General features: G+C 54.9%; 2 protein-coding genes across 17 annotated transcripts in view; one reads left to right on the top strand and one right to left on the bottom strand.

The window, feature by feature from the left end:
• SLC9A5 (solute carrier family 9 member A5) overlaps positions 1-9,743 on the bottom strand; it is a 20,608-nt gene extending 10,865 nt beyond the window's left edge. For 9 of the 14 annotated variants that reach the window (XR_001851476.3, XR_001851477.3, XR_012126498.1 and 6 more), the window contains exons 1-9: positions 7,806-9,743; positions 4,714-5,016; positions 3,021-3,184; positions 2,756-2,834; positions 2,287-2,464; positions 1,502-1,722; positions 1,099-1,301; positions 793-882; positions 625-695 (exon numbers count right to left, since the gene is read on the bottom strand). Coding sequence is in view for 8 of the 14 variants with exons in the window: in XM_017649241.3 (XP_017504730.3) it covers positions 625-695; positions 793-882; positions 1,099-1,301; positions 1,502-1,722; positions 2,287-2,464; positions 2,756-2,834; positions 3,021-3,184; positions 4,714-5,016; positions 7,806-7,998 (1,502 nt within the window). In the remaining 6 variants the exon portion in view is untranslated. The other 5 variants (XM_073225387.1, XM_073225384.1, XM_073225386.1 and 2 more) reach the window with 5 other exon arrangements.
• FHOD1 (formin homology 2 domain containing 1) lies at positions 9,627-24,537 on the top strand. Of its 3 annotated transcripts, none has more exons than XM_037025386.2 (24): positions 9,627-9,827; positions 16,484-16,590; positions 16,956-17,020; positions 17,348-17,415; positions 17,486-17,591; positions 17,668-17,762; positions 18,037-18,148; positions 18,230-18,324; positions 18,440-18,583; positions 18,700-18,845; positions 18,924-19,139; positions 19,255-19,278; positions 19,662-19,715; positions 20,660-20,775; positions 20,861-21,450; positions 21,759-21,914; positions 22,111-22,293; positions 22,381-22,500; positions 22,576-22,737; positions 23,154-23,344; positions 23,435-23,627; positions 23,705-23,867; positions 23,943-24,143; positions 24,221-24,537. In XM_037025386.2, exons 1-24 carry the CDS (start codon positions 9,627-9,629, stop codon positions 24,301-24,303), a joined length of 3,591 nt encoding a protein of 1,196 aa, XP_036881281.2. In that variant the 3' UTR covers positions 24,304-24,537. The 3 variants fall into 3 exon arrangements, with proteins under 3 accessions (XP_036881281.2, XP_017504728.3, XP_073081480.1); XM_073225379.1 differs by lacking the exon at positions 9,627-9,827 and adding an exon at positions 10,752-10,911; XM_017649239.3 differs by lacking the exons at positions 19,255-19,278; positions 19,662-19,715.

The raw sequence follows: 24,537 nt of genomic DNA, 5'->3' as shown, positions 1-24,537 counted from the left end.
TGAAGCTAGCCCCTGCCCTTGTAAGATTTATAATGTTATAGGAAAGCCTGACATTAATTGAAGTTATTACAAATAACTAAAATTGCAACCATGACAAGAACTACAAAAGATAATTATAGAGTGTGATAGGGATTTGTCTTGGTCAGAGAGGCCAGGGAAGGCCTCCCTGAGGACTTGATGCCTTTGGTGAAACCTGAAGGATGAACAGAGGTTAAGTTGGTGAGAGGAAGGCAAAGGAATGTTCTAGTAGAGAGAACATGTACAAAGATCCCAGTGCCTAGAGGCTGGGGTCGGGGGTGGGGGGAACATGGTGGGTCCTGAGGTTCTAAATCAGGGTCCATGTAATTATCAGGCACATAGTCAAAGACAGAGCAGAGATGATGAGACTGGAGTCTGGCAGGTAGCAGACCATGCAGGGCTGGACAGGCCTTACTGGAGAGCCTTGTCTTATTCTGAAAGTCCTGGGATGCTACTGAAGGGTTTCAGGCAGACGTTACCCAGCCTGAGCCTCACTGTGTCCCTTCTCAGAAGTGTGGCACATCCCTCATGTTGCCCTGGCTGGTGAGGCTGCTGCTGCTGAAGGAGCCTCAGGGGAGCGAAGGAGCCATGGGGGAGCTCCCTCACCTGTCCCTCCAGTAGTGATAGCCATGGTGCCCCACAACGTCCTCCACTGCAGCCAGAATGTGGTCAAAAGTCTAGAAGGGGGGTGGGTAGGGGGACTGGATCAGGACTCTGCTCAAAATAGGGGAAGGGAGAGAGGCACAGGTGGAGGGATGGGGTTCTGGTACCCACGTGCTCATGCAGCTCCTGGTTCAGGGTGGGTTTATGATGCTCACTCCTCTTCACCTTCAGCCACTTAACCAGTGGCTTGATGGTCAAGCCCTATAGACAGGTAGTAAGTGAGCCCTGCCCTATCCAGTTCCCTGATGCCTTTCTCTCCCCGTAATTAGGCCTCAACTTCTGTACCCCCATGCCGCTGCACACGAGGTCTGGGAAGTCAGGCCCCTGTATCCACCAACAGGAAAAGATGCCCCTGTCCCAAAGCCTCCCCCACACCTGATAGACCCTCTCCCTACCCAGCCTCATGGGCTCTCACACCTGCACAATGACTGTGAAGAAGACCACCACAATAGTGGTGGCCACAAAGTAGTCCTTGGCAGGGACCTTGGTCCTGTCCAGGAGGATGACGAGAGCGAAGGCCACAGCCCCCCGGAGGCCCCCATAGGACATCACCACCTGGTCAATCTTGTCCAGAGGGACCAGCCGGAACTGATTCAGCACCCACGTCTGCAAGACTACGCCTACAGCAGGAGGGAGGCCAGTGGGAGCAAGGCACTGGGAGTGAAGGGCACCAAGAATCTGGGCTAAGGTCTGACAGGGGCCCAGGAGGGGTGAGCAACAAAGGGAGGCTTAGAAATTGACAAGAATGTGGACTCAGATGGGGGATGAGCTGGGGTGGGGGTAGGAGGGAGAATGGGAAAGCAGAGAGTGCCAGCAATACCGAGGGCTCGGAAGAACAGGATGAAGAAGAGGGTGCCCAGCACCAGCCCAGAGTCCCAGGCCCATTTAGAAGAGTCCACAGCTGAGATCCCAAGCAGCATGAATATGATGGTCTCAGCACAGCTGGCTAGAGTCTTCATTGTGTATTTGACAGCTGTGCGTGACTTATGGGAGATGTTGGCCTCCACATACTTCTTACAGCCTAGACCACACATAGTTACCCTAGGAGAGGAATGAAGAGAGAGGGTGAGCGAGGAGGAGTCGCATGAGGCACACTCTCTGGGGTTTGAGCACGCTGCAGGAGAGGGTATTGCCCGTCACAGGATGTCAGACAATCAGTGCTGAAGCCCAGAGAGGCATGGGGACTGTCCAATGATAGCTGGTGGTGGTCCTGGGATAGGAGTCCAAACCTCCGCGCTCCCTACTTGGTACCTCCTGGAGGGAAAAGTAGGGGAAACATGCTCTGACTAGCGTATTTTCTGAAGTGCTTTGGCCACCCAAGCCAGTGGCACCAGGCCTTCAAGTCCACTTCCAGCTCAGCCCACATGCCAGAGGACACTCAGGCAGAGGAAGATTGGGTTCTGGGGTGCCCAGGACAGTTGAAGAGGCAGATCCTGGAACATTTCCTGAAGTTTCACTATCTTCTCAGGGGAGTTTGAAGCTCCCACAGCCACAGGGGCTCAGGGAAACCTATTGTCTCTTCAGGGTCCTGCTTCTATCCATGTTAGGGGCAAACATCTCCAGTGCCCCCTCCCAGGTGCCTGCCTGCAAGCCCCCAGGACTCACGCAAGAATGGCGGAGAGCGAGGCCATTTCAGCAGTGAGGTAGGCTGCGTAGGCGAGGAGGAAGACCAGCAGCGGCTCGATGATGCGGACCCGCTTGGTGAAGCGTGTGGTCAGGGCCAGGAGGAAGGCAAAGACTAAGCCCACAGCTGCCCCGCCCAGACTGACCACAAACAGGGAGGCTGGGGGAGGAGTGGGTTGTCAGCATGACCCGGGCTGACAAGACTGCTGCCTGGCAGGGAGTGGAGGATGATGTCCACCACACTCCCTGGGGGTCAGGATCCCAGAGCCAAGGGTGCCAGGAAAGCCCCTTCTTCTCAGGTTCTCAGGGCCCCATTTCTCCTTAGGGGAGGGAAGGGAATGAGGAACCTGTGCAGCCTCCTCTGTCCTGATGCAGCAGGGGTGGGGTGGGGGATTCAGCAACCCAGGGAAGGCAGACCCCCAAAGCCAGCTGAGAGGGGGGAAATACTGACCGACTCCTTTCAGGTAGTCAGTGGCCCGCACCTTGGCAGAGCCCATCTCCACAAAGGAATTGCAGACCTTGTACAGCACCTAAGTAAGAGGAGAGTCAGGAGTGAGGGGAAAGGCAGCACCTGGGACTGCTGGGAGAGGGTGAAAGCTGAGACCATATTTCTTCCTCAGGGCCCTAGGGAAAGGGTCTGAGCCTGCTCACACACCCAACTAGTCAAAGAACGGCAGCCTGGGGTCAGGGAACGGCAGCCAGCTGAGCACTCTCACCACAGTGACCGCATCATTGAGCAGGGACTCGCCAAAGACAATGATGAAGAGAGTCTCGTTGACGTGCACCTCCTCAAAGACGGCCAGCACAGCCACGGGGTCCACTGCTGAGATGAGGCTCCCAAACAGCAGGAAGTCCAGCAAGGCAGCCTGCACTCTAGGGGCTTCAGAGAGATAGATGGGGACAGTAATTGGTCAGGTATTGGGCCTTCTACAGCATATCGGGGGACAAGCCCAGCTCCACTTACACTGTTAAAACAAGGATGCCCAGAAAGGACTTGGGATAGTGAAGAGGGCGTCAACCTAAAGGTCAAGGGCTTGAGTCTAAGGCCTGGCTTTACTACTTACCAGATTTGTGGTGTTGGTACTGTCATTGTCACATGACTTCTCTTAAATCATGCATCCCCATCTGCCTACCTCATAAAATTGCTGCAAATATCAACCCAAGAGATGGCTAAGAAAGCTCTATGTAACCTATAAGCTCAGGAGGCACTGGCCATAGAAACTACAGGAACATCAACAGTAACAACCACCACTAGGAGGTGAATATCAGAGGCTGACTGGCTGTATTAGGGAGAACACACACCTGTAGTTCTCTCCCAAACCTGTAGTTCTCAGCTGAAGGGATGTGACACAATTCTTAGCAGGAGTGGGAGGGGCTGAGAACCTATGAGGGCTGAATATAGTACGAAGAACACCCATCACAGGGAGGACTTGAACATGTCGTAAATCTCTGTGAGCCCGTTTCTTCATGTATGTGTTGGGAATAATAAGAGTATCTACCTCAAAAATGTCTTTATTTGGCCAGTGCCTAACACATAGTTAGTGCTCAACAGATATTACCTATTATTAGGATTCTGTAGGATATTGTTATCATTGTGGTCTGATGTACTCCTTTCCTTTCCTGCCCCAATGATTTCACCAACCCATTAGGAAAACCAGGTTGGAGTCTCCAGGTGGAAACTGCAAACCTCCTCTTGTACCTTGAAAGAGTTTGAATGATTAACATTCAAGGCTGAATGGTTTTAGGGGGCAGGAAATAGGGAAGAAGGGAGCAGGACAGGGCAGCCTAAAGGCAAAGAGCCTCAGTAAAATGGAGCATCCTGCTAACCTAGGACCTGACATCAAATGAGCAGATGGGCCTCTATTTCTTCATCAGTTAAATTAAATGGGACAAATTATACCCTAACAGGGTTGCTATGAAGAGCAATGGGATCAGTAGAGGGAACACCCAGTGTACTGTCTTCCATTCTGTGGATGTATAACATATATTTTTAAAAACAATAAAAACAGAAAACCACCCTAATGTGGCTTGGGCAGAGCCAGGACAGTAGATCCTCATGGGAATGGTAAGTTGCATGTTAGGGCAGAAGGGCTGGCAAGTGGCAGTGTGATAACAGGGTAGGAGGCAGCAGAGTAGTAACACAGGCCTTGGCAGCCAACACACAGTGGGGAGCGAGGCCCTGATCAGCTGCCATGCTGCAGGAGCCCAGACTCAACTGGCAGAGACCTAAATGTAGGCTGAAGACCCATCTGGAGTAGTGCCTTGCACACCAGGTGGTAGGGACCCAAATCAGAACTTTCAGAGCATGGCTCTCACTGACCTGGGAACTCGAGAGCTGGAGGAGAAGGGAGTTGGGTAATGAGTCCGGCAAAGCCTCTTTCTGCCAACCCAGGTTTCAGGGTCACTCACCCACAAGTCCAGCCTGCTGCAGGCCCCAGAGGGCAGCGCCAGTTGTGAAGGCATTCCAGAGTGTGCCCACCACGGCATAGGTGAGGATGGCACCCAAGTTGTCAAAGAACAATCGACTAGGCATGAAATAACCTGAGTCCAGCACGATAGGAGGCAGCAAGAAGAGGAAGAAGGTGCCTGGCTCTAGTTGGTACTCAGCTTTTTTGGCCACAGCCAAGACAATGCCCCCCAGAACGAGTCCCAGCAAAATCAGCAGGCAGCTCTCAGGGACCAGAGACGTCACCTTCCGAGACAAGTGAAACACTACAACGCAAGAAGAGGAAAGAGGGCAGAAGGTATCAGCTTATGGGACACACATGGACACACACACACACTTTGGCCTATAACTTCCCAGTCTTAGAAGGGTAGCCAAGGTCAGGACCCCCGACCCTGGGACCAAAGAAGAAAAGAAATGCAGGACTGCTAGAACCTACAGCCTCCAGGGCTACAGACTCTCCAAAGTTGTCTGTATATTGGTGCTCTTGTCAGGGTAACCAAAAACCAAGGCCTTTGCTTGCTTTTTCCATTTCCAGAAGTGTCCCTTCCTCTCTATTCTCTTCAGGGAACCTCACCTTTCTCTGATCTCCCTTATCTATAGCTATTATTTGAACCTTACCAAATGATACTTGGTATATTTTTCTGTAAAACATAGTTGTAAAAATCAGGGCTTCTGGAGTCAGGCTGCCTAGGTTCAAAGCCTAGCTGCTATATTTATTTACTAGTTCTGTGACCTCAGAGCAAAAACTTAACCCCTCTGACTTTGTTCTCATCAGCAAAATGGAAATAAAGACAGTAATGATTGCATAGGATCATTGTGAGGTTTAAATAAAATAATCTATCCAAAAGTATTTAGCCCAGTGCTATACAGTAAGCACTCAGTAAGTGGTATCTATCATTATATTATTATGCCTTGCCTCCCTAACTAGACCACAACACATATTATACCTCTTAGGAGCACTGTAGACCTCCTAGCCCAATGTACTTTTCATTATATAGTCTCGCTAAGAACTCGATCATTTAAAAAGCATCAGGTTTAGCAGTCTGAAGATCTCCAGTTCTGGCTCTGTCACTTCCTAATTGTGTGATCACAGACAAATTATTTAATTTACCTAACCTTCAATTTCTCCTGTAATATGGAAAAAATACCCATCACACAGGGTGAAGATAAAATGATGGAGTATGAATGTGCTTAGCAGGATATCAGACACATAATGGGTTCTCAATGTTACATGTTAAAAATAACTTTGGGGAGAAAAATATCAGATTTGTCCCTAGGAAAAGAAGAGGAGGTATGAAATGGGTTTTTAGCACGATTGCCACTCCTGTCTTTGCCCCCTAAAATAAACTATTTTGACTTTCTTTTGAGTCCTGAGATCATGCAATCCCTGGAGTGCTGGGTAGAGGGGAAGGCTTCCTTGTTACCCTGTGTGAGACCCAACACCAAGACAGTGCCCTTTGAAAATTGTACAGAAGGGCCTAGGGCAGTATCTAGCACATAATGGGGTCTACATAAATACTTGTTGAATAAAAGGAGGGAAACATCTCCTAGCAATGAAGCCAGGGGGAGGTATCCCTGAACATTCTACCTATCTCTCCCCTCCTTTCCAAGGATTTGTGGGGGTGGGGGGGCCTGATGAGGAAGAAGCTCTCTTCTGCTACCTCTTCATCCAAGCTAGGAAAAGCACTATGATTTATGGGGGAAACTACAATCATTGTTATAACCCCTAGATAAGACAGGAACTTGCCTACAACTCACAGACTTCTCAGCAGACCCAATTCTTGGCTTCTAAATTGAGGCTACTCCCACCTTACTCTCATTGCTGCCAGCCTCTAAAGTAAGTTCAATCATGGATCTCTCCACACACATCCCTATCTTTGGTCCCCATTTCCTCTCCCTCAGAGACTCTATTCCATCTTCAACTCCAGAGCATGCATCAACCCCCGCACTGCAATCTAAAACCCATCAAAAAAACCATTCTCTGGCAGAATTAGGCTCCCTGATGGCATTTCAAGCCCCATTTTCTATTATTAATAGGTTCCTACAGCAGAGCGGAGAGTTCTTCTGTTCTTGCCCAGCTCCCTTTCCTTCCCCCAGCTGTGTCCCTGGGGGAGGAGGGGAGCAAATTCTAGGCTATGTGATTCCTACAGGAAGATTGTATTGGTAGATTGGAGTACAGGCTGTGCCAGGATAGATAGGGAGTGAGTAGCAACACTCAGCTATAATTAGTCACCCCCACAGCAGAACCTGCCCAAAGGGGAGAGGGAGGAGGGTGTCTGCTGGGCTGGGAGAAGGGGCCACTGGCTGCTCAAAAGTGGAAAGAAAGGGGTAGAGCCAAGGAAAAGCAGCCTATTCAAGGAAAGGAGTCTGCAGCACAACCTTCAGCGTTGTGCAGACTGAAGGAGATCTGATGTATGAAAGCATCTAGTGCAGGCAGCACATGGTGAGGACCCAATAAATGGAAGTTTCTTATAACCTGAAGTGGGAAGAATGTAGACCTGAGCTGGGGTGGAGGGTATTTCACAGCTAGGCGCAAGAAGGGAGCATCTTTAGGGGAGCAGGGCGGGGGGACTAGAGGAATAATTGTAGTTTATTATCCCAAGAGGGTGGACACTTGGACGTGGTCTCCAGGGATGACTGCTTCCTCAAGACCAGGATCCCTGGGCTTGTTGGAGAACACCAGCCCCTCAATGTCCCGGCGCGTCCTTGCCTCCGACAGACGTTACTGGGAGGCTAGGGATTGGTGGAGAAGAGGCTAGACCTAAGGAAGGGTTTACTCCAAGGGAAAGGGGGGAGCCGAGAGGTCAGAGAGTAGGGATGGGGCTGGAGAGAGCTGGGGTAGCCCCGAGAGAAGGCAAATCCTCACATCTCCCACGCGGAGAACGGGAGGAGAGATCCTCAAGAGGCAGCTCAGGAATTGTGTGAGAGCCCGGATTTTTGCAATCGGAACCTAAGTCCGGGCACTGTGTAAGACACCGGCCCAGATCTGGGTTTTAGGGGTTGGGGGCGGGTACGCTGCCAACCTCCGACCTGGCGCTCGCACACACGCACTCACCGATTTTGGCGAGACTGGCCACCAGGATCCACAGGGCTACCAGGTAGGGTGCTTCCACTTCGTGCCACTGCCAGCGGAAGAGCGTCAAGCCTGGAGGAGACTCGCCCGGCGACTCCGGTTCCTGGGTGGGCTTTTCGGTGGCTACCGCCCCCGCCAGGGGCAGCCCAAGCAGCGGTAGTGCGGCGCGCAGCATCCTGTCGCCTGCCTAGCCGCCCTCCCCGCCGCCAACCCCGTGTCGCCGCCGCGCCTACCAGCCGCCCCCGCGTCACAGGCACGTGGGGCCCGCTCCCCCCAATCGCGGCTCCTATACCCCCAAGCCAGGTCCGGACTCCGAGACCCTGCCCGAGTCGTCGGTACTCTGGACCCCCGCTCCTCCCTACTAAAACAGTCTCAGATCTGGAAATTCCCGAATGCAGCCCTCCCCCAAGTCCCGTAACCTATTCTTTGGAGTCCGCTCCCCAATACCTTCCCCAAATCTCCCCCGACCCTGTTTCAGAGCTGTGAGAAGCCACAGCCGTCCAGGGACACCGCCGCGTCCAACCAGCCGGAGGAGGCAGCAGGCTCTCGGAAGGGTAGGGGTCTGTCGGAGGCGGGGCCCAGGAAGGAGGGGCGCGTTTCGTCCACCGCAAATGCCGCCTCGCAGTGAGCAGCCGGCCCGTGCTACCCACGCCACAGGCCCCGGCGCCAACCCGTGCAGACCACAGGGGGCAGTGCGCTGGCGTCCTCGCGAGCTTAGGACCCCCTTAGGGCCCCAGCCTAGACCACAGCTGCGCACGCGCACTGGGCGCTCCCAGAAAGCCGTGATGGACAACTCTGTCCTCAAAGTCCCCAGAAACACCAAGGCACAGACTGGGCCCAGCTCATTCCAGGCTGAGAAGGAGACTGCTCCTCTTCATTTCCCAAACCAAGGGGCACCGGGCCTCCCTTTCCCTCTAAGTACAGAGAACTCTTCTCACCTTTTCCATGAAACTGAAAAGAACGTTCTCTTCTTTCCCTAAACTATAGAAAACCCAGCCTATCAATTCCCTTCAAAGTAGGAGGGATTCCCCTAACCTTCTTTTCACAAATCTGAGGGACATTCGGCTTATCTTGCCCCAAACTGTGGTAGAACATCTCCACTTTACACTCAAGCTGGGAGGCAACCCATCCCACTTATTCCTCAAAACTGAGGGAAACATGCTCTACTCCTCTCAAACTGAGTTATCTCAACCTTTCCCCAGAACTGAGGGGGCACCCTTCCCTCCTTTTCAACTAAAGGGAAATGATCCCACCTTTTCCTTCAAACTGAGTGGAATCTATTTTCGCTTCTTGCCTCAAAGGGACCCATCTCCCTTCTTTCCCCAGATGAGGGAATCCCATCCACTTCATCCCTCAAAAAGGAATTAGGACTACCTAGTCCCCAAACTGAGGAAGATCTGGCCGGTCACCATCTGACGAAATTTCCGTCCTACCTGCCCCAACAATTGATCAAAGAGAGTGCAGCCTCCTGGTCCCCAAGCCCAAAGAAAGCCTCCCCGCCCCCTGAGCGCTCTGGAAGGCCGGGCGCGAGCTGGGTTTTCCCGCCCGCCCAGCCAGGGAACTAACGGGATCTCTATCGCACCCTCTGAGTGGCTGGTAGCTAGCCCCGCCTCCGGCGCCCCCACGCGCCTTAGGGGACTACTCTGGGCTCCACCCCTGCCTCGGCCCCGCCTTCGCCTGGCTCCGCCCATCTTTAGCGGCGTCCGGTCCGGCCCAGACTACAGAGCTAGTTGAGTAGGAACAGTGGCTGGGCCAGGATCTGCCCGAGGCGCGAGGCGTGCGGCGTGAGCCAGCAGTAGAACCATGGCGGGCGGGGAAAACCGGGGGTACGGGGAGCCGGTATCAGTGGTGACCGTGCGGGTGCAGTACCTGGAGGACACCGACCCCTTCGCATGTGCCAACTTTCCGGAGCCGCGCCGGGCCCCCACCTGCAGCCTGGACGGGGTGCTTCCCCTGGGCACGCAGATACCTGCACTGCACCGCCTGCTGGGGGCGCCGCTCAAGGTGAGCGGGGCCGGAGAAAGGGTGGGGGCGATCGAAGGTTCGGGATGGACGCCATGAAAGCCTTTGGGAGGTGCCCCTCGGGGAGAAGCTGGAGTGGGAGCGCTCCTCCGGAGAAGTAAGTCTTGGGCTGGGGACCCAAGGTCCTCGCCGTCCCGCTTGCGAGAGACGCCTCTCAAGTTGAGGGGAAGCTTAAGAAGACAGATGGGAGCTTATGGTCTGCACCACCCTGGGTGCCCCTCTGAGGCCCACTTAGCGAGGTGTCCGGGGTCCACTGGTTGCCTGCCTGCCTGGGTAACTGCTCTAGATAGGGTGACGGTAGATGTTTGGATGGTAGCGGGCCCAGGAGGCGTAGCTGGGGAGGGGCCAGCTTCCACCTGCTTCAGGTAAAGTGGGGGCGGGACCACATGGAGTGATGGAACCAGGAGGGCATCCAGAGTTGGCAAAAGTTTCTAGTCATGTCTGGACACTGGACTGGGTCCTGTTGGATAGTGTTGCCCCTGAAGGAGGGTGGGGGCGGAGTTGGGAATGCCGACGGAGAAGAGACTTTACCGGGTGAGGGGAGTCTCCGAGAGCTGCCCGACCTGGGACACGCGGAGCGCGGGAGGCTGCACTGGTGGAAAAGCCCTTTGAGTCACCGCCCCCACCATCCTGTACTCTCGCTGCCGCGGGCCCGCGGCTGGAAGGGAGGGGGCGGGCTGGGCTAATTTTAAACCGCCGGCCTGCCCTAGTTTGCCTGCGCCCCGGAGCCGACTTGAGCACAGTGCCGGGAGAGGCCCTTTTCCAGACAGCCAGCCCTACCTCCCATCCTGCTCGCGGTGTTCAGCCCCCTGCAGGCAGCCTTTTCCGGCGGGCTGGGTTTCCAGGCCAGTACTCTGGGTGGCGCACTACCACCTCCGGGGGTTCCCCGTCAGCCAGTCCGTACTGAGTGGTGAAGAGGAAAGAGGTGGGCCTGAGCTGGGCGCCGAGTTGCGCAAACTTGCCCCCCGGGCCTGGGGTCTCCCCTGGAATGTGCCCTGGGCGTCCGGCCCCCAGCCTGCATTCCTCGCGCTGCCGGCGAGCCCCGCCTCCCAGCACTGGAGAAGTGGTAAGACTATTGGCTAGGGGAGTGGCACGTGTCTGGGCAGAACCCGGACTTCAAGGCCACGGCTTGAAGGTTGCAGCACACTGCCCACTAGAGTTTTGATGCAGCCTCCCCTTGTCCTGTCCTGTTCAAAGGGGCAGACTGAAGTGGGCCTGGAAGAAGCGCCCAGCCCAAGGCCACCTTCCATTCAGAATTGCCACTAGGGAGAGAGAGGTTTGCTGAACTGAGGCCAGGCTCTTGTCTCTAGCCTCCTGAAGTCCTGGTGCTGAAGCAAGTCTGGAGCACTACAGAGAACATAGTATTCCTCCCACCCTCCACTCCAGGACAGGACTTAGCCCTGACACCTCTCTTCCCAGTTAGGGGCAGGTTTGGGAGTTTATCATAGGAAAGTAGCTCAGAGCCACCCCTTACCTTTCCTCCTCATTTAGACACTCATCTCCCTATCCCACCAGGTGCTCTCCTCTCTGTTCCCTGCTCCCTAGCTGAGGACACTACTGAGTTCAGATAGAGAATGTATTAAATCCTCCCAACTCAGTCCTTCCTGGTCTCCCCACTTTCAGGATGTCCCACCTGGTGTACCTGAGAACTGCTATTATCCCTCATAGACAGAATATAGAGGTTGGGTATGTTGCGTTACCACGATGCCTGGAGCCAGGACTCCCTGGAGCTGGCAGCTCTGCTTAAGAATGGTCAGATGCTCTGTGATGTGCTCATCCCAAATATAAACTGTGACCACAGCCCCAGAATAGAAGGCTGGAGGAACAAGGGCTGAGAACAGGGTAGGGGAAGGGACATGAGAGCTGAGGGGGAGCAGGGCCCCTCCTTGCAGGAAATGTCAACAACTGGTTCCTCCCCTAGTTCTATAAGTGGGTGCCCCAGAGGCAGAGACATGACTCAGGCCTGCCTCAATAGCTCTCTAGAGGGGTGAGGTCGCCCACAAATCCAGATGTCCCCATCCCAGGCTGTAGAGCAGAATATTCACTCTACTCACTGCTTCATCTTCTGTGCCGTTGTCCAGCAGGGGAACAACACAGCCAAGGAATTGCCTTCCTACTCTGAATACTGACCCCATTCCTATAGCTTCTGCCCCCTCCCTGGGAATGTACAGAGGCCCAGCCTACTTTCTCTCTGGGGCTCCACCCCACATACTCCATTGGGCTAGGCCTAGCCTCTAGAGTTCCCGTGGTGGCTTCCTTTTTAAACAGTTCAGTTTTCAGCTCTGAGAAGGCCTTGCTCATTTCCTCCCAGTCTAGGAGGAAGCTCCCAGCCACAGCCTCTGACTCATCTCCCCACCTTTGGGGGTTGGGGGTAGGGTCCTGCAGTGCCTTGGGCTATGCCTGGTGTCCCCAGGTGAACTCAGGAGTATCTGTCTTCCCTCTGTGCGAGAGCCTCTCCCAACCCAGAGACCTACCCCTGCCCCAGGGGAGAACCTGGTCCTCTGGCCTTGCATATCATTTCTTTAGTCACAGCTGCCCAGTCCCGCCCTCCCTGCTGCCCTTTGCCCTCTGCAGAGTGCCTCAGGAGCCCCTCCCTAACACCCACAAGGCCCTGCCACATCTGGGATAGCACTGATTTCTCCTTGGGTTCTGGGCAGAGGGACATGGGTGCTACTCTGACCCTGATGATGGGACCAGAGGAGCCCTCTCCTCCTAGGCAAAAATAGTCCTAGAAATCTGTCCATTACCAGTAACTTTGTTCCCCAGCTGTGGCTAAAGATTAAAATAGGACAAGGGTGGCACTGTCCCGGAATGTTCCCTGATCTTCTCCCCTCTCTACTCCAGCCTCAGTTTACCCCTCAGGAGCAGTTGTAGCAAGGGGGCTAAAGTGTGAACCTGACCTGCTGGGACAGGAATCAACTGGAGGGGTCCTAGAGGATTCTTAAGCATATGATGGGGTGCTCTGGTGATGAACTGAGACCCCCTGGTATGGATGGGAGACTGTGGAAGATTGAAATGTGGGCATGTGTCATGGCCTCCTCCCAGTATTCCCTGCGGCTGGCATGTCCAGCTTGCTGGTCATTCTGGGCTAGGGAGCCTGGGCTACAGCCTGACAGAAGTAGACACTGTTACCCCAGTGTATATGATGAGTATGTTCATTCATATTCCCTTGCTGGAACTGGGAGGACCATTTTGGGGTATTTGCAGAGTCCAGAAAACTGAGGGGGCGGACTCCAGCCCTTGGCAACCCTACAGGCCCCAGCCTTCATTTCACCTCTCCTCCAGGATTCCCTGGAGCACTTCCAAAGGTCCCAAGATCTAGGTCAGTTAGCTCTGGTCCCATTCCTGATTGGATGGAATCCAATCCGCCTAAGGCACATTCATTGAATTTCTGAGTCTTGGTTTCCTCACCTGTAAAAGGATTATCAGGAGAATCCAGTGATCTAGGGAGCCCTATGTGTGACACAGAGGAGGCATAACAAATGTGGGTTTCCCTCCTCAATCCCCATTCCCGTCATCTCATCCAGGAAGTCATGGTCTAGCTGGATACCCAAGATAACAGGAAGGTTCATCAGAACACACAGTCTTATTTTTATAGGAAAGGAGAAAAAGACAGTGAACAAATTATTTCCTAAAACCAGAGTCCTTTGGCATATAATTTTGCTCTTCTCCATCTTTCTGTACCCTGCCCCTGGCATGTTTATTCTCACCTGATTACACTGTTAGAAAAATTTGGGGGAGTAGATACCATGGTTCCCTGACCTTGGCCCTGCCTCTAAAACCATATGTAAGGAGTTAGTTTGGGCTGCCAGAAAACCCTGAGCCCAGATAATCGAGAGAAAAGTGGGCTGGAGGCTGAAGTGAGGGGTTGAGTTTGGGAAGAATGAGGGAGGGACTTGACACCAGAGAAGTGCAGAGGACAAGAGCCAGGAGGGAGTCATGGACGTGGGCGCACACTGACCCCGTGCTGACCCTAAGCACCACCATCAGCAAGGACCAGGGTTTGGACTTACTCTAGCCTGGCCCAACCCCAGGGTGTGAGAAACAAGGCCCAGAGGTTTGGCTTTCAGAAGGGTGACCCCTGGAAGGGACTAGGAGTGTGAGGAAACAAGTACCACCCAGCCAGCAGGAAGTCTCAGCTTTCTGCTGCTTGCCTGACCCTAGCCCACCATCTCCACCCGGATAGTCAGTGGGGGTGGGGGACACCATCCTGGAGGCTTTAGGCTGGCTGTTACCTCTGGATTGCCTTCCCAGAAATGGGGCCCTGGCAAGATAAACAAGTGAAATGGCTAGGGAAGCCATTGCTAACGGAACAGAGGGAAAGGGGTTAAATCTGTTTATCTGAGAAGATTAGCCCTAGTCTCAGGAACATTTTGTTTTCAGGACCCTGTCCCAAATGGATGCAGGCATCCCAGGTATCCTGGAAGGAGAGAGCTATTCTCTGTTCTCTTAAGATTAGAGCACGCAAGCATGCATGTAGGAGGGGAGGAGAGTGTGCTCAACGTGAGTTTTCTGTGGGTATGCTTTTTAGGTCTCTACATGGCTAGTGAGCATATATATACCTGACCTGGGTGTGGAAGCAGTTACCAGGTGTAATCTGATCACCTCTCTAGTGTTTACCTTTACAGTACTCTGCCTGTTTCCTTTCTTAGCTCCTGTGGCAGTTGTGTTCCTACATTTGTGGCCTTTTCTGAGTCAAGCCTGCCTGCCTCCCCCACTGGGCTGGAAGGCAGGGAAGGCAGAGGCAATGTCTTATTCCCTGCTATGTCCTCAGCACCTAAAACCAGCCTGGTTTGTGAATGTTTGAATGAACCAGCTATTCTATGTGTGTGATTTGAGGGATCCCTGAGGGGCTTTGTGGCTCCAGGGTAGATATGTCTCTAGAGTCCCAGAATCCCCCAGTAGTCCAAGAAGATGCAGCTGTGCCTGGATGGGGGTGGGGTGGATAGGCAGGCTGCTGTGTCACAGTGCTGGAAGAGGGATCAGAAGGAGTGTGAGCTGCCTTCAGTTGAGCTGGCCCTGGAGAAAGTGCCCCAGCCCCAGGGTCTTGCTGCCCCATCTCAGGCCTGTTCCCAGTAGGCCTTGGAGAAGATGACTCTGCTCCCAGGGAGAGAGGAGAGGCCAGGCCCGCCCAGGGCGCTCAGGAGAGGGCAGGCAGCCAGGCAGGAAGTGGGATAGAGAACAGGCTGGAGTGTTTGTCCTATGTCCCATGTCCCAGGCGTGGGGTGGAGGCGGGGAGGGTTCACCCAAGGGCCTCACAGACTGAATTTTCAGGAAGGAGCAGGGCCAGGCTCTCAGGCATGAGCAGGGGTGCTAAGCAGAGGCAGGGGTAGGGGCAGCAGCTGGACTTCCTTTCCGTCCAGGGCACCAAGGGCAGCTGGAAGTCCTTGGGCTGAGTCCAGAGCAAGGCAGGGCTGACAGAACAGCAGGACAAATGTTGGGGTTGACTTTCCCAGTGAGATGGAGACCAGAAGACACCCTGCCTCTCCAGAGGTGGGCTCTTCCTGGGCCATGGCATCTCAAGGAGCAGGGACACTCAGGTCAAGGGGACTTTACTGAGCTCTGCATTCTGTCACTGGGCTATGGGGGAAGTGTCTGGAAGAGGCAAAATCCTCATACTCTCCAGAGTCACCTCACTAGGCTTTTTTACAGGCACTTCTTAAGGGACCAAGTGTCATGGTAGTAGACGGGAGTCCAGCTGGGAGCTGGGGAAGTGAAATACAGGAAGCAGACACATGGATGGAGCCATGTGTCTTCTTGTTACAATGCAGGTTTCAGGGACCCACTGTGGCCTGAGTCAGGCCCTAAACTCTGGTTTTTACTAGGCTCCTTAGAGGCCGCTGAGGTCAGGGTAGAATCATGTATCCCACTTGGGAGCAGGGCAAAGACCCTGAAACCCGAAGGGACTGGAAGCCTATGGATTAGCCCCTGCTCCTCACTGTCTTAATTCAGGGAGATCCCTGCCCACTCTAGCTGTGCTTGCACCTCTCAGCATTCTTAACACTTTCTCCCTGGGCTTGAATGCTTTGTGGCTGCAGCTTATCACCCACAGGGCTGTGAACTTCCTCGAAGGTAGGCACTTCCTCCTATCTTCTCTCCATTCCCTTTCATTACTCTTGTCCATTAGCTTAAGAAACATTCAGTGATCATTTACTGTGTGTCTAATGCTGTACTAGGCTCTGCAGATATAGCATGGGGCAAGCCAGACATGGTACCTGAACCCAGAGAACACATGGTTAGTGGGGAAGGAGACTAGTGTCTAGGATATTGGAATGTTGTGTGTACCCCCTCAGAGGGGGGTGCATGCAGAGTGGAGTGGGTTACTTAGCATTAGAGGAGTCCAAGAAGGCTTTCCCAAAAAGCATTATCTAGTCTGAAACCTACAGAATGGTTAGGTGTTAGCCTAAAAATGACATAGCACATACAATAAAGGCAAGCAAGCCTGGCAACTAAGCAGATGGGCTTCGCACATAGTAGACACATGAGAAATGACTGCTGAAGGAATGCATGACTGCCATGCAGACCCTTTTGGTATGACTCTCTGTCAGAACCAAGTGGGAGGTAGGAGGTCATGGGGACGCCATACATACCCCTGCCACCTTCTTCCCAGCCCTGACAGTTATTCCCTTTGTCCCCAGCTAGAGGACTGTGCCCTGCAAGTATCTCCCTCTGGATACTACCTGGACCCAGAGCTGTCCCTGGAAGAACAGCGGGAGATGCTGGAGGGCTTCTATGAAGAGATCAGGTCAGAGCTGATGGGACCAGGAAGGCAAGGCTGGCCCCCACCTTGTCCCCACTGGCGCTAGCTCAGGTGTCAGCAGCCAAGATACCTGATCTCTAGCCTGGGCCATGGCTGTTCTGAGGAATCCCAAGGCTTGGCCAATGTTACCTACTGCCTGGGATGGGAGTAGGGGTGCTCTCCCGCATACCTGAGATATCTGCGTATGCATAGACTCTCATGTCTGCCCAACCCTTAGGCTTGCAGGAGCAGCTGGGGAGGAAGGAGCTGTGCCAGGGTTGGCTTGTGGAGAGGTCTTTAGCTGCCTTGGTGTGGGGGTAGGGACCTTTAGGGATGGGCTGGGAGCTGCTGACTAGGCTGCTTGATTCCAGCAAAGGGCGGAAGCCTACACTGATTCTGCGGACCCAGCTCTCCGTGAGAGTCAATGCCATCTTGGGTGAGTGTGAAAAGGCATCAGTGTCCAGCAGCACCCCTCTCCAGCCCAGATGGCTCAGTTTCTTGCAGGCCACTGTGCTGGTCAGTGGACAGGGCACATGGGAAACAGGATGTGTGACCCCTCCCTCTTCCTATCCTGACCTCTCCTTCCAGAGCCAGGGCTGAGGCCGCAGCTAGACTGTGATGGGGTTACCCAGAGTCAGGGAATGAGGAGGTGTGGGGTTTGAGGGTATTAGAATATTCTTTGGTATGGGGGTTGTAGCTGTGTCCCAGTAGAAGAGAACGTCTATGGTCTGCTGAGGTTTGCATGCCCACCTTCCCCTTGCAGAAAAGTTATATGGCTCCAGTGGCCCTGAGCTCCGTAGATCCCTCTTCTCACTGAAGCAGATCTTCCAGGTAAGGCCAAGGTGGGCTGGGGGTGGACATCCAGCCTGAGCTCCCATCAACTCCCCCATGCTGGCCCTAGGAGGACAAGGACCTGGTGCCTGAGTTTGTGCACTCAGAGGGTCTCAGCTGCCTAATCCGTGTGGGTGCTGCTGTGGACCACAACTACCAGAGCTACATCCTCCGAGGTTAGCCTCATCCCTTCCCAATGACCCCTGCCTTCAGTGACCCTTTACTGACCTCTTCTTATCCCTGTGTCCCCAGCACTAGGCCAGCTGATGCTTTTTGTGGATGGGATGCTGGGGGTGGTGGCCCACAGTGAGACTGTGCAGTGGCTGTACACACTGTGTGCCAGCCTGGTAAGTGGCCCTGTGCAGCCATGCGCCCTTTTCCCACTGCCCCTCTCTGGGCCTCAGTTTCCTCTTCTGCAGAGTAGACTGGAATAGAGGGAATTTGAGGCTCCCGTAAGCCTAGAAAGCACTTCAACTCCTAGTCTGGCTCCCGGCCTGAAGCCAGGATCTTTCTGCCTAGATTCTCCTTTCTGGGGCCAGCCCCAGAAGTCCTTCCCCCTCCCCACCAGAAGCTGGCACAGGTCTGGCCCAAGCTCTGCTAATAGGTGACCTCTCTCCCCAGTCCCGCTTGGTGGTGAAGACGGCCCTGAAGCTTCTGTTGGTGTTTGTGGAATACTCTGAAAACAATGCGCCACTGTTCATCCAAGCTGTCAACTCTGTGGCCAGCGCCAACGGTCAGACACTGTCCCTTCCTCCCCCACCTCTCAGAGCCCTCTCTCCTACCTGCCCCATGACTGTTCCTTTCTGTATGGCAGGCTCTCTCCCATGGGCCAATCTGGTGTCCATCCTGGAGGAGAAGAATGGCACTGACCCTGAGTTGTTGGTGTACACAGTCACCCTCATCAACAAGGTTTGTGTGTTTGGGGCAGCCAAGGCAGGTAACAGGTGCCAGTACTAGGACTTTTAGGCTCCTGACTTCTGCTCCCCATCAGCCTTTGCCTTACCTTCCTATGCCCGCCGTCTAGACTCTGGCAGCACTCCCCGACCAGGACTCCTTCTACGACGTGACCGATGCACTAGAGCAGCAGGGTATGGAGGCTCTGGTCCAACGCCACTTGAGCACCGCGGGCACTGATGTCGACCTGCGCACACAGCTTGTGCTCTACGAGGTGGGCTGGGCAACCAGGGCACGACTGGCAGAGATGGGAGGAGGAAGGCAGTTCCCCAGAGCCCCACCCCACCTACGTGGGCCTCAGCTGCACACATCTGGACCCATATCCACTAGAACACCCTGCGGTTGGAGGATGGAGACATCGAGGAAGCTGCTGCTGGTGGGCGGCGGGAGCGCCGAAAGCCATCTTCAGAGGAAGGCAAAAGGAGCCGCAGATCTCTAGAAGGTGGGGGCTGCCCTGGGCGCCCCATGGAACCTGGGTAAGAGCTCTTCGTAACAGCTGGGGAGGAGTGGGTTGGCCAGGACCAACGCTGCCTGCTGACAGACCCCGCCTCCAGCTCCGCAGGCCCTGCCTCGCCGGCAGGCTCCACCTCCAGCCTCCGGGGCCCTGCCCTACGGATGGTCTCCACCTCCTCCAGTGGCCCCGCCCCACCAACTGGCCCCGCCTCCAGCTCCGTGGAACCTTCATCTGGCCTCCATACCTCTGTGAACCTCTTTCCGACCATGTCCGTGGGGACCTCAGCTGACAGCTCCTGCGAGAGGAGCATCTACAAGTAAGTAGGGAGACAGAAGCCACCCCCGGAGCCCTCTCTCCAACTGTCCCTTGCTCTGTGCCCCTTCAAGGGCCCTCTGCCTCCTCTGCCCAAATGCATGCTTTCTCTCTTTCAGACTTCACCAAACTGCTCCTGTTTGGTAAGTGACTGCTGGGGGCCGGGGTTCCGCTCTGACTGGACCTCCTTCTCCTGTGGCTGCTCTTCACCTCCTTCTGGCATTCCATCTGTCTTTGACACTTGTCATCTTTCTCCCTACCCACTTCTGTCTTTGTTTCTCTGTCATTGTCTCCAGCTCTCCTATTCTGCTGGCTTTGTCTCTTACTGCACCCTGCCCTGCTTCATGTCAGTCTCCCCTCTACTTCTGGTTTCCTCATGTCATGCCTCCCTCATCCACTCCCCATCCGACTGGGCTGGGAAGGAACCCGATAGCACTGCCCAGCTATGTGTGGGTGTGAACAACTGGGCTCTGTGGTGAGGCAGGCACCACAGTTACCATCTCTTCCTCTCGTCCCCCCAACCCAGGGCCTCTGAGAGCCCACCTGTCCCCCAGTCCCCTACTGGGCAGGCCAGGCAGGAGTAAGTACAGAGGCCAGACTGCCAGGCCTGCCATGTGCTCAGGGCTTCAGCATTGCTTCTCCCAGCGGGGGTTCCATGTGCCTCATGCAGCCAGAGCTAGGGACTCTCAAACTTGTCCTTTCCCAGACTTAAGCCTCCCTGGTTACCCAATCACTAAGCACCAGGAAGCAGTTCACAGGGGTCATAGTGGTCCCTATGCTTCAACAGTGACACCTTAACAGCTTTATCCAGAGATGAGAAGGCAGATTCCCAACCTGGAGCCCATTCTCCCATGTCCTCAGCCCAAGAACAGGGCAGGGAGGGGATCTAGCGTGCTATGTGGTGGGGTGGCGGGTAGAGAAGCAACCTAGGGCTGAGGGAATGGCAGGGACTGAGACCCAACAGAGGCTGAAGGGGCTAAAAAAAGAGACAATGGATCACATACATTACTTTAACATTAACTGAGTGCCTATTTTGGCCACCTGGCTAGCTCAGTTGGGGAAGCATGATACTCTTAAACATGTGTGTTTACCAGACCCTTTTCTGGGCACAGAATATAGTTATCAGAACCTGCCAGACAAGCCAAGGGAGGCATACAGTTGTCCCAGTTGTCCCCTGGTATGCCCACTGGGACAGCTATCCCCTTCTTCTGCTCTAAGGGATTTTATCCACAATCAGGACAATGATCATGAACAGTGGCAAGGTTACAAGTTAGATGTTAAGTAGAACTTCTCCCCATACATTGACCTGGGAATGCTGGGTTGGCAATGACTCTCTCCATATGTGGAGCACTGAACAGGGGCTGGCCTTTGGGGGCAGGTCCTGGGTCTGCTCAGCGCATGGACTGTTCCCTGTGTGTTTGTGTGTGCCTGCAATTGGGGGCAATGCCCAGGGGCCCAGCAAGGCATGTGCACCAACCTGGGCTGAAGAGTCTGACATCCTCACTAATTAGTGCCTGCCCCCAGAGCCCGGTTCCTGGAGAATGTGGCAGCAGCAGAAACAGAGAAACAGGCTGCGCTGGCCCAGGGCCGGGCAGAAACGTTGGCTGGGGCCAAGCCCGATGAGACTGATGGGCACCTAGGTGAGTAGGTGGGTGGCCAGAATCCACCCATGTTGCTCTGTTGCTCCAGAGGGCATGATGCTGACAGCTGCTTCCCTTTTTCTAGACACCCAGGAACTGTGGGGCTCCCCAGAACCAGCCCCTGCACCCAGAACACCCCAAAGCCATGCCCCCAAAGTTCTGCTCCGGGCCCAGCAGAGCCTTGAGCCAGAGCCCAAGGAACCACTGGCCCCACCAAGCCCCAAGGCTGAGCCTTGGGAGATCCCTATCCGTGTACCCAAGCTCTGCATTGGAGACCTGGACTTCTCAGATCTGGGGGAGGATGAAGACCAGGACATACTGAACATGGAGTCTGTGGAGGCTGGGAAAGGGGTCCCACCCCCACTGCCTCTGCTCACTGGCAGTCCACCTCCTCCACCCCCACCTCCCCCACCCATGAAAGGCTCATTCCCACCCCCTCCACCCCTGGCTGCCCCTCTTCCTCCCTCAGCACCTGATGGCCTAGCTCTCCCCACCAAGAAGAAGACAGTAAAACTCTTCTGGCGGGAGCTGAAGCTGGCTGGGGGCCATGGAGGCTCTAGGAGCCACTTTGGGCCCTCTCCCACCCTGTGGGCCTCACTGGAGCCTGTCTCAGTGGACACAGACCGGCTGGAACACCTGTTTGAGTCTCGTGCTAAGGACGTGCTGCCTTCCAAGGTAAACCCCATCTCTGCAAGGCAAACTCAGTGGAGAGGGAGGGAATCAGAGCTCAGCTCTGAATTGCTGGGACTGGCCATTCATTTCCCAGTTGGAGAAATAGGCACAGAAAGGTGTAGGGACTTGTCTGAGGTCTCTCAACAAGGGTCAGCAGAGCCCTAACTATAATCTAAGCATGTCCCGGGGCCTTACACGTCCCAGAACCCGAGTCATGGAGTGACCCTACTTGGCCATTTAGAGGGCCCTCAGACTGTTGCTCCAGCTAGTCCCTCTACCAAACTTACATTGCCCTTCTCCCAACCTCAAAGAAAGCTGGTGAGGGCCGTCGGACAATGACCACAGTGCTGGACCCCAAGCGCAGCAACGCCATCAATATTGGCCTAACCACACTGCCACCTGTGCACGTCATTAAGGCTGCCCTGCTCAACTTTGATGAGTTTGCTGTCAGCAAGGATGGCATTGAGGTGGGAGGTCTGGCCCTCTCCTTTGGTCAGTGGGCATTTCCTGTTCCTCCAGTGGTGGGCATGGGCTTGGCATTTCTGCAGAGCAGTCCCCAGACCCTGGGGATCCCCCAGATGACCTAGGGAGGAGTCAAGACCAACGCCTGAGGCCTCAGGCCAGCACTGAGGAAACTCTGTGGGGTGGTGGCTGCATCCTCAGAAGCTACTGACCATGATGCCCACGGAAGAGGAGCGGCAGAAGATCGAGGAGGCCCAGCTGGCCAATCCTGACATACCCCTGGGCCCAGCTGAGAATTTCCTGATGACTCTTGTCTCCATTGGGGGCCTGGCTGCCCGCCTACAACTCTGGGCCTTCAAGCTGGACTACGACAGCATGGAACGGGTACCTGGGTTATGGGGTGGGACAGGAAATGGGGGCAGGTGAGTATGATGACTGTATAATCTGAGAGTCCCTGATCTCCCACACCAGGAAATTGCAGAGCCGCTGTTTGACCTGAAAGTGGGCATGGAACAGCTGGTGCAAAATGTCACCTTCCGCTGTATCCTGGCCACCCTGCTAGCTGTGGGTAACTTCCTCAACGGTTCCCAGGTGAGTGAAAGCACCAGGGTTGGGGACCATGGCCCTGGAGCCAGCCAGGCCCAGGCTCAGATGGGGTCCTTTCAGAGCAGCGGCTTTGAACTGAGCTACCTGGAGAAGGTGTCAGAGGTGAAGGACACAGTGCGCCGGCAGTCACTGCTGCATCATCTTTGCTCCTTGGTGCTCCAGACCCAGCCTGATTCCTCTGACTTCTACTCTGAAATCCCTGCCCTGACACGTTGTGCCAAGGTTAGCACCAGCCAGAGGCTTGACTAAGACTAGCCACTGTGTGAGAGAATGACAGTGAAAGAGTGCTTCTTCTACTGGCTGGCTGCTTCTCCCTATTTGGGCTGCTGTGCCAGGGCTCACTCAGCTACAGGGGTTCGTGTGAGCTGTGTGTCCTCTGCCCAGGAACACCCTCTCTTTTGGCCTGGCTATACCACTCGGTCTTTGGGTCTCAGTTTAGCCGCCACTTCCCCTAAGAAACTTTCGGTGTTCCCCCATCAAATGAATTTGTCTTCCTCTTGCATTAGACTGTGAGCTTTGGGAGGGCAGAGGCCAGATCTCAGCTGTGTCCCTAGGGCCCAGGCTAGTGAGCCTGGTACAGAGGCAGCCTCAGGTGGTGCCTTCCTGGCAGGGGGACATGTGTACCCCCTACTTTTCAGGTGGACTTTGAGCAGCTGACTGAGAACCTGGGGCAGCTGGAGCACCGCAGCTGGGCAGCTGAGGAGAGTCTGCGGAGCTTGACTAAACATGAGCTGACTCCAGCTCTGAGAGCCCGCCTCACCCACTTCCTGGCCCAGTGTGCCCGCCGAGTCGCCATGCTGCGGGTAGTGCACCGCCGTATCTGCAACAGGTGGGGACACAGGCCAGAAAGGCAAGATTTCCACCGCCACCCCTCAAGCCCAAGCAGGCCTCACCACACCTCCTTACCCAACCTGCCTAGGTTCCACGCCTTCCTGCTGTACCTGGGGTATACAGCACAGGCGGCTCGGGAAGTGCGTGTCACGCGATTCTGCCACACACTGCGGGAGTTCGCACTGGAGTATCGCACCTGCCGGGAGCGCGTGTTGCAGCAGCAGCAGAAGCGGGCCACATACCGTGAGCGCAACAAGACCCGGGGACGCATGATCACCGAGGTGGGTGTCCCTCCACATCCTCACTGCCTCCCATGGTCTCCTTCCCTGACCCCAGCTCACCCCTCTCCCCTCTCCAGACAGAGAAGTTCTCAGGTGTGGCTGGGGAGGCCACCAGCAACCCAACTGTCCCGGTGGCCGTGGGCAGTGGGCCAGGCCCAGGTGATGCTGATAGTCATGCCAGCATGAAGAGTCTACTGACCACCAAGCGTGAGAACACCACACATGGCCGCCGCAGCAGAGGTAGGACCTCTGGCCCCTGGGGGCAGTGGAATTTGGGGCCACCTTAGCCTAACCTCCCTATCTGGCCTCCCTCAGGCATGGTCCAGAGCAGCTCCCCAGTCATGCCCTCAGCCATGGGGCCCTCCACGGCACCCTCAGAAGAACCCCAGGGCTCCAGTTTACCCAGTGACACTTCAGATGAGATCATGGACCTGCTGGTACAATCAGTGACCAAGAGCAGTCCTCGTGCCTTAGCTGCTCGGGAGCGCAAGCGTTCCCGTGGCAACCGCAAGTCTTGTGAGTACTCCTCACCCACCCACCCACTGCCCACCTTAACTCCATCAGCCCCCTCTAATCCTGCTTGGTCCTTGCAGTGAGAAGGACATTGAAGAGTGGGCTTGGAGAAGACCTGGTGCAGGCACTGGGACTAAGCAAGGGTCCTGGGCTGGAAGTGTAAAGGTGCTGCCTCCAGGACACTTATCTGCGCTCTGGCCTGCAGTGCAAGAGACTATAGAGCGAAGAGGACCCAGAGCAGAATCTGGGTCTCTTCTAAACTCTTGGGCCACTCTGTATTTGGTGGCTAGTGCCTTGAACAGTATTAGCTATGTGTGCTATGTGTGCGCGTTTGTGTGTGTGTGCATGTGTGAGCTCCCCAAATGCATGTAGCCTAATAAAGTTTTCCTAGCCAATC

This window comes from Manis javanica, chromosome 17 (assembly GCF_040802235.1).
Source record: "Manis javanica isolate MJ-LG chromosome 17, MJ_LKY, whole genome shotgun sequence".
Classification (NCBI taxonomy): domain Eukaryota; kingdom Metazoa; phylum Chordata; class Mammalia; order Pholidota; family Manidae; genus Manis; species Manis javanica.
Note: the sequence above shows the minus strand (reverse complement) of the source record. Positions and strands in the feature narration are given on the sequence as shown.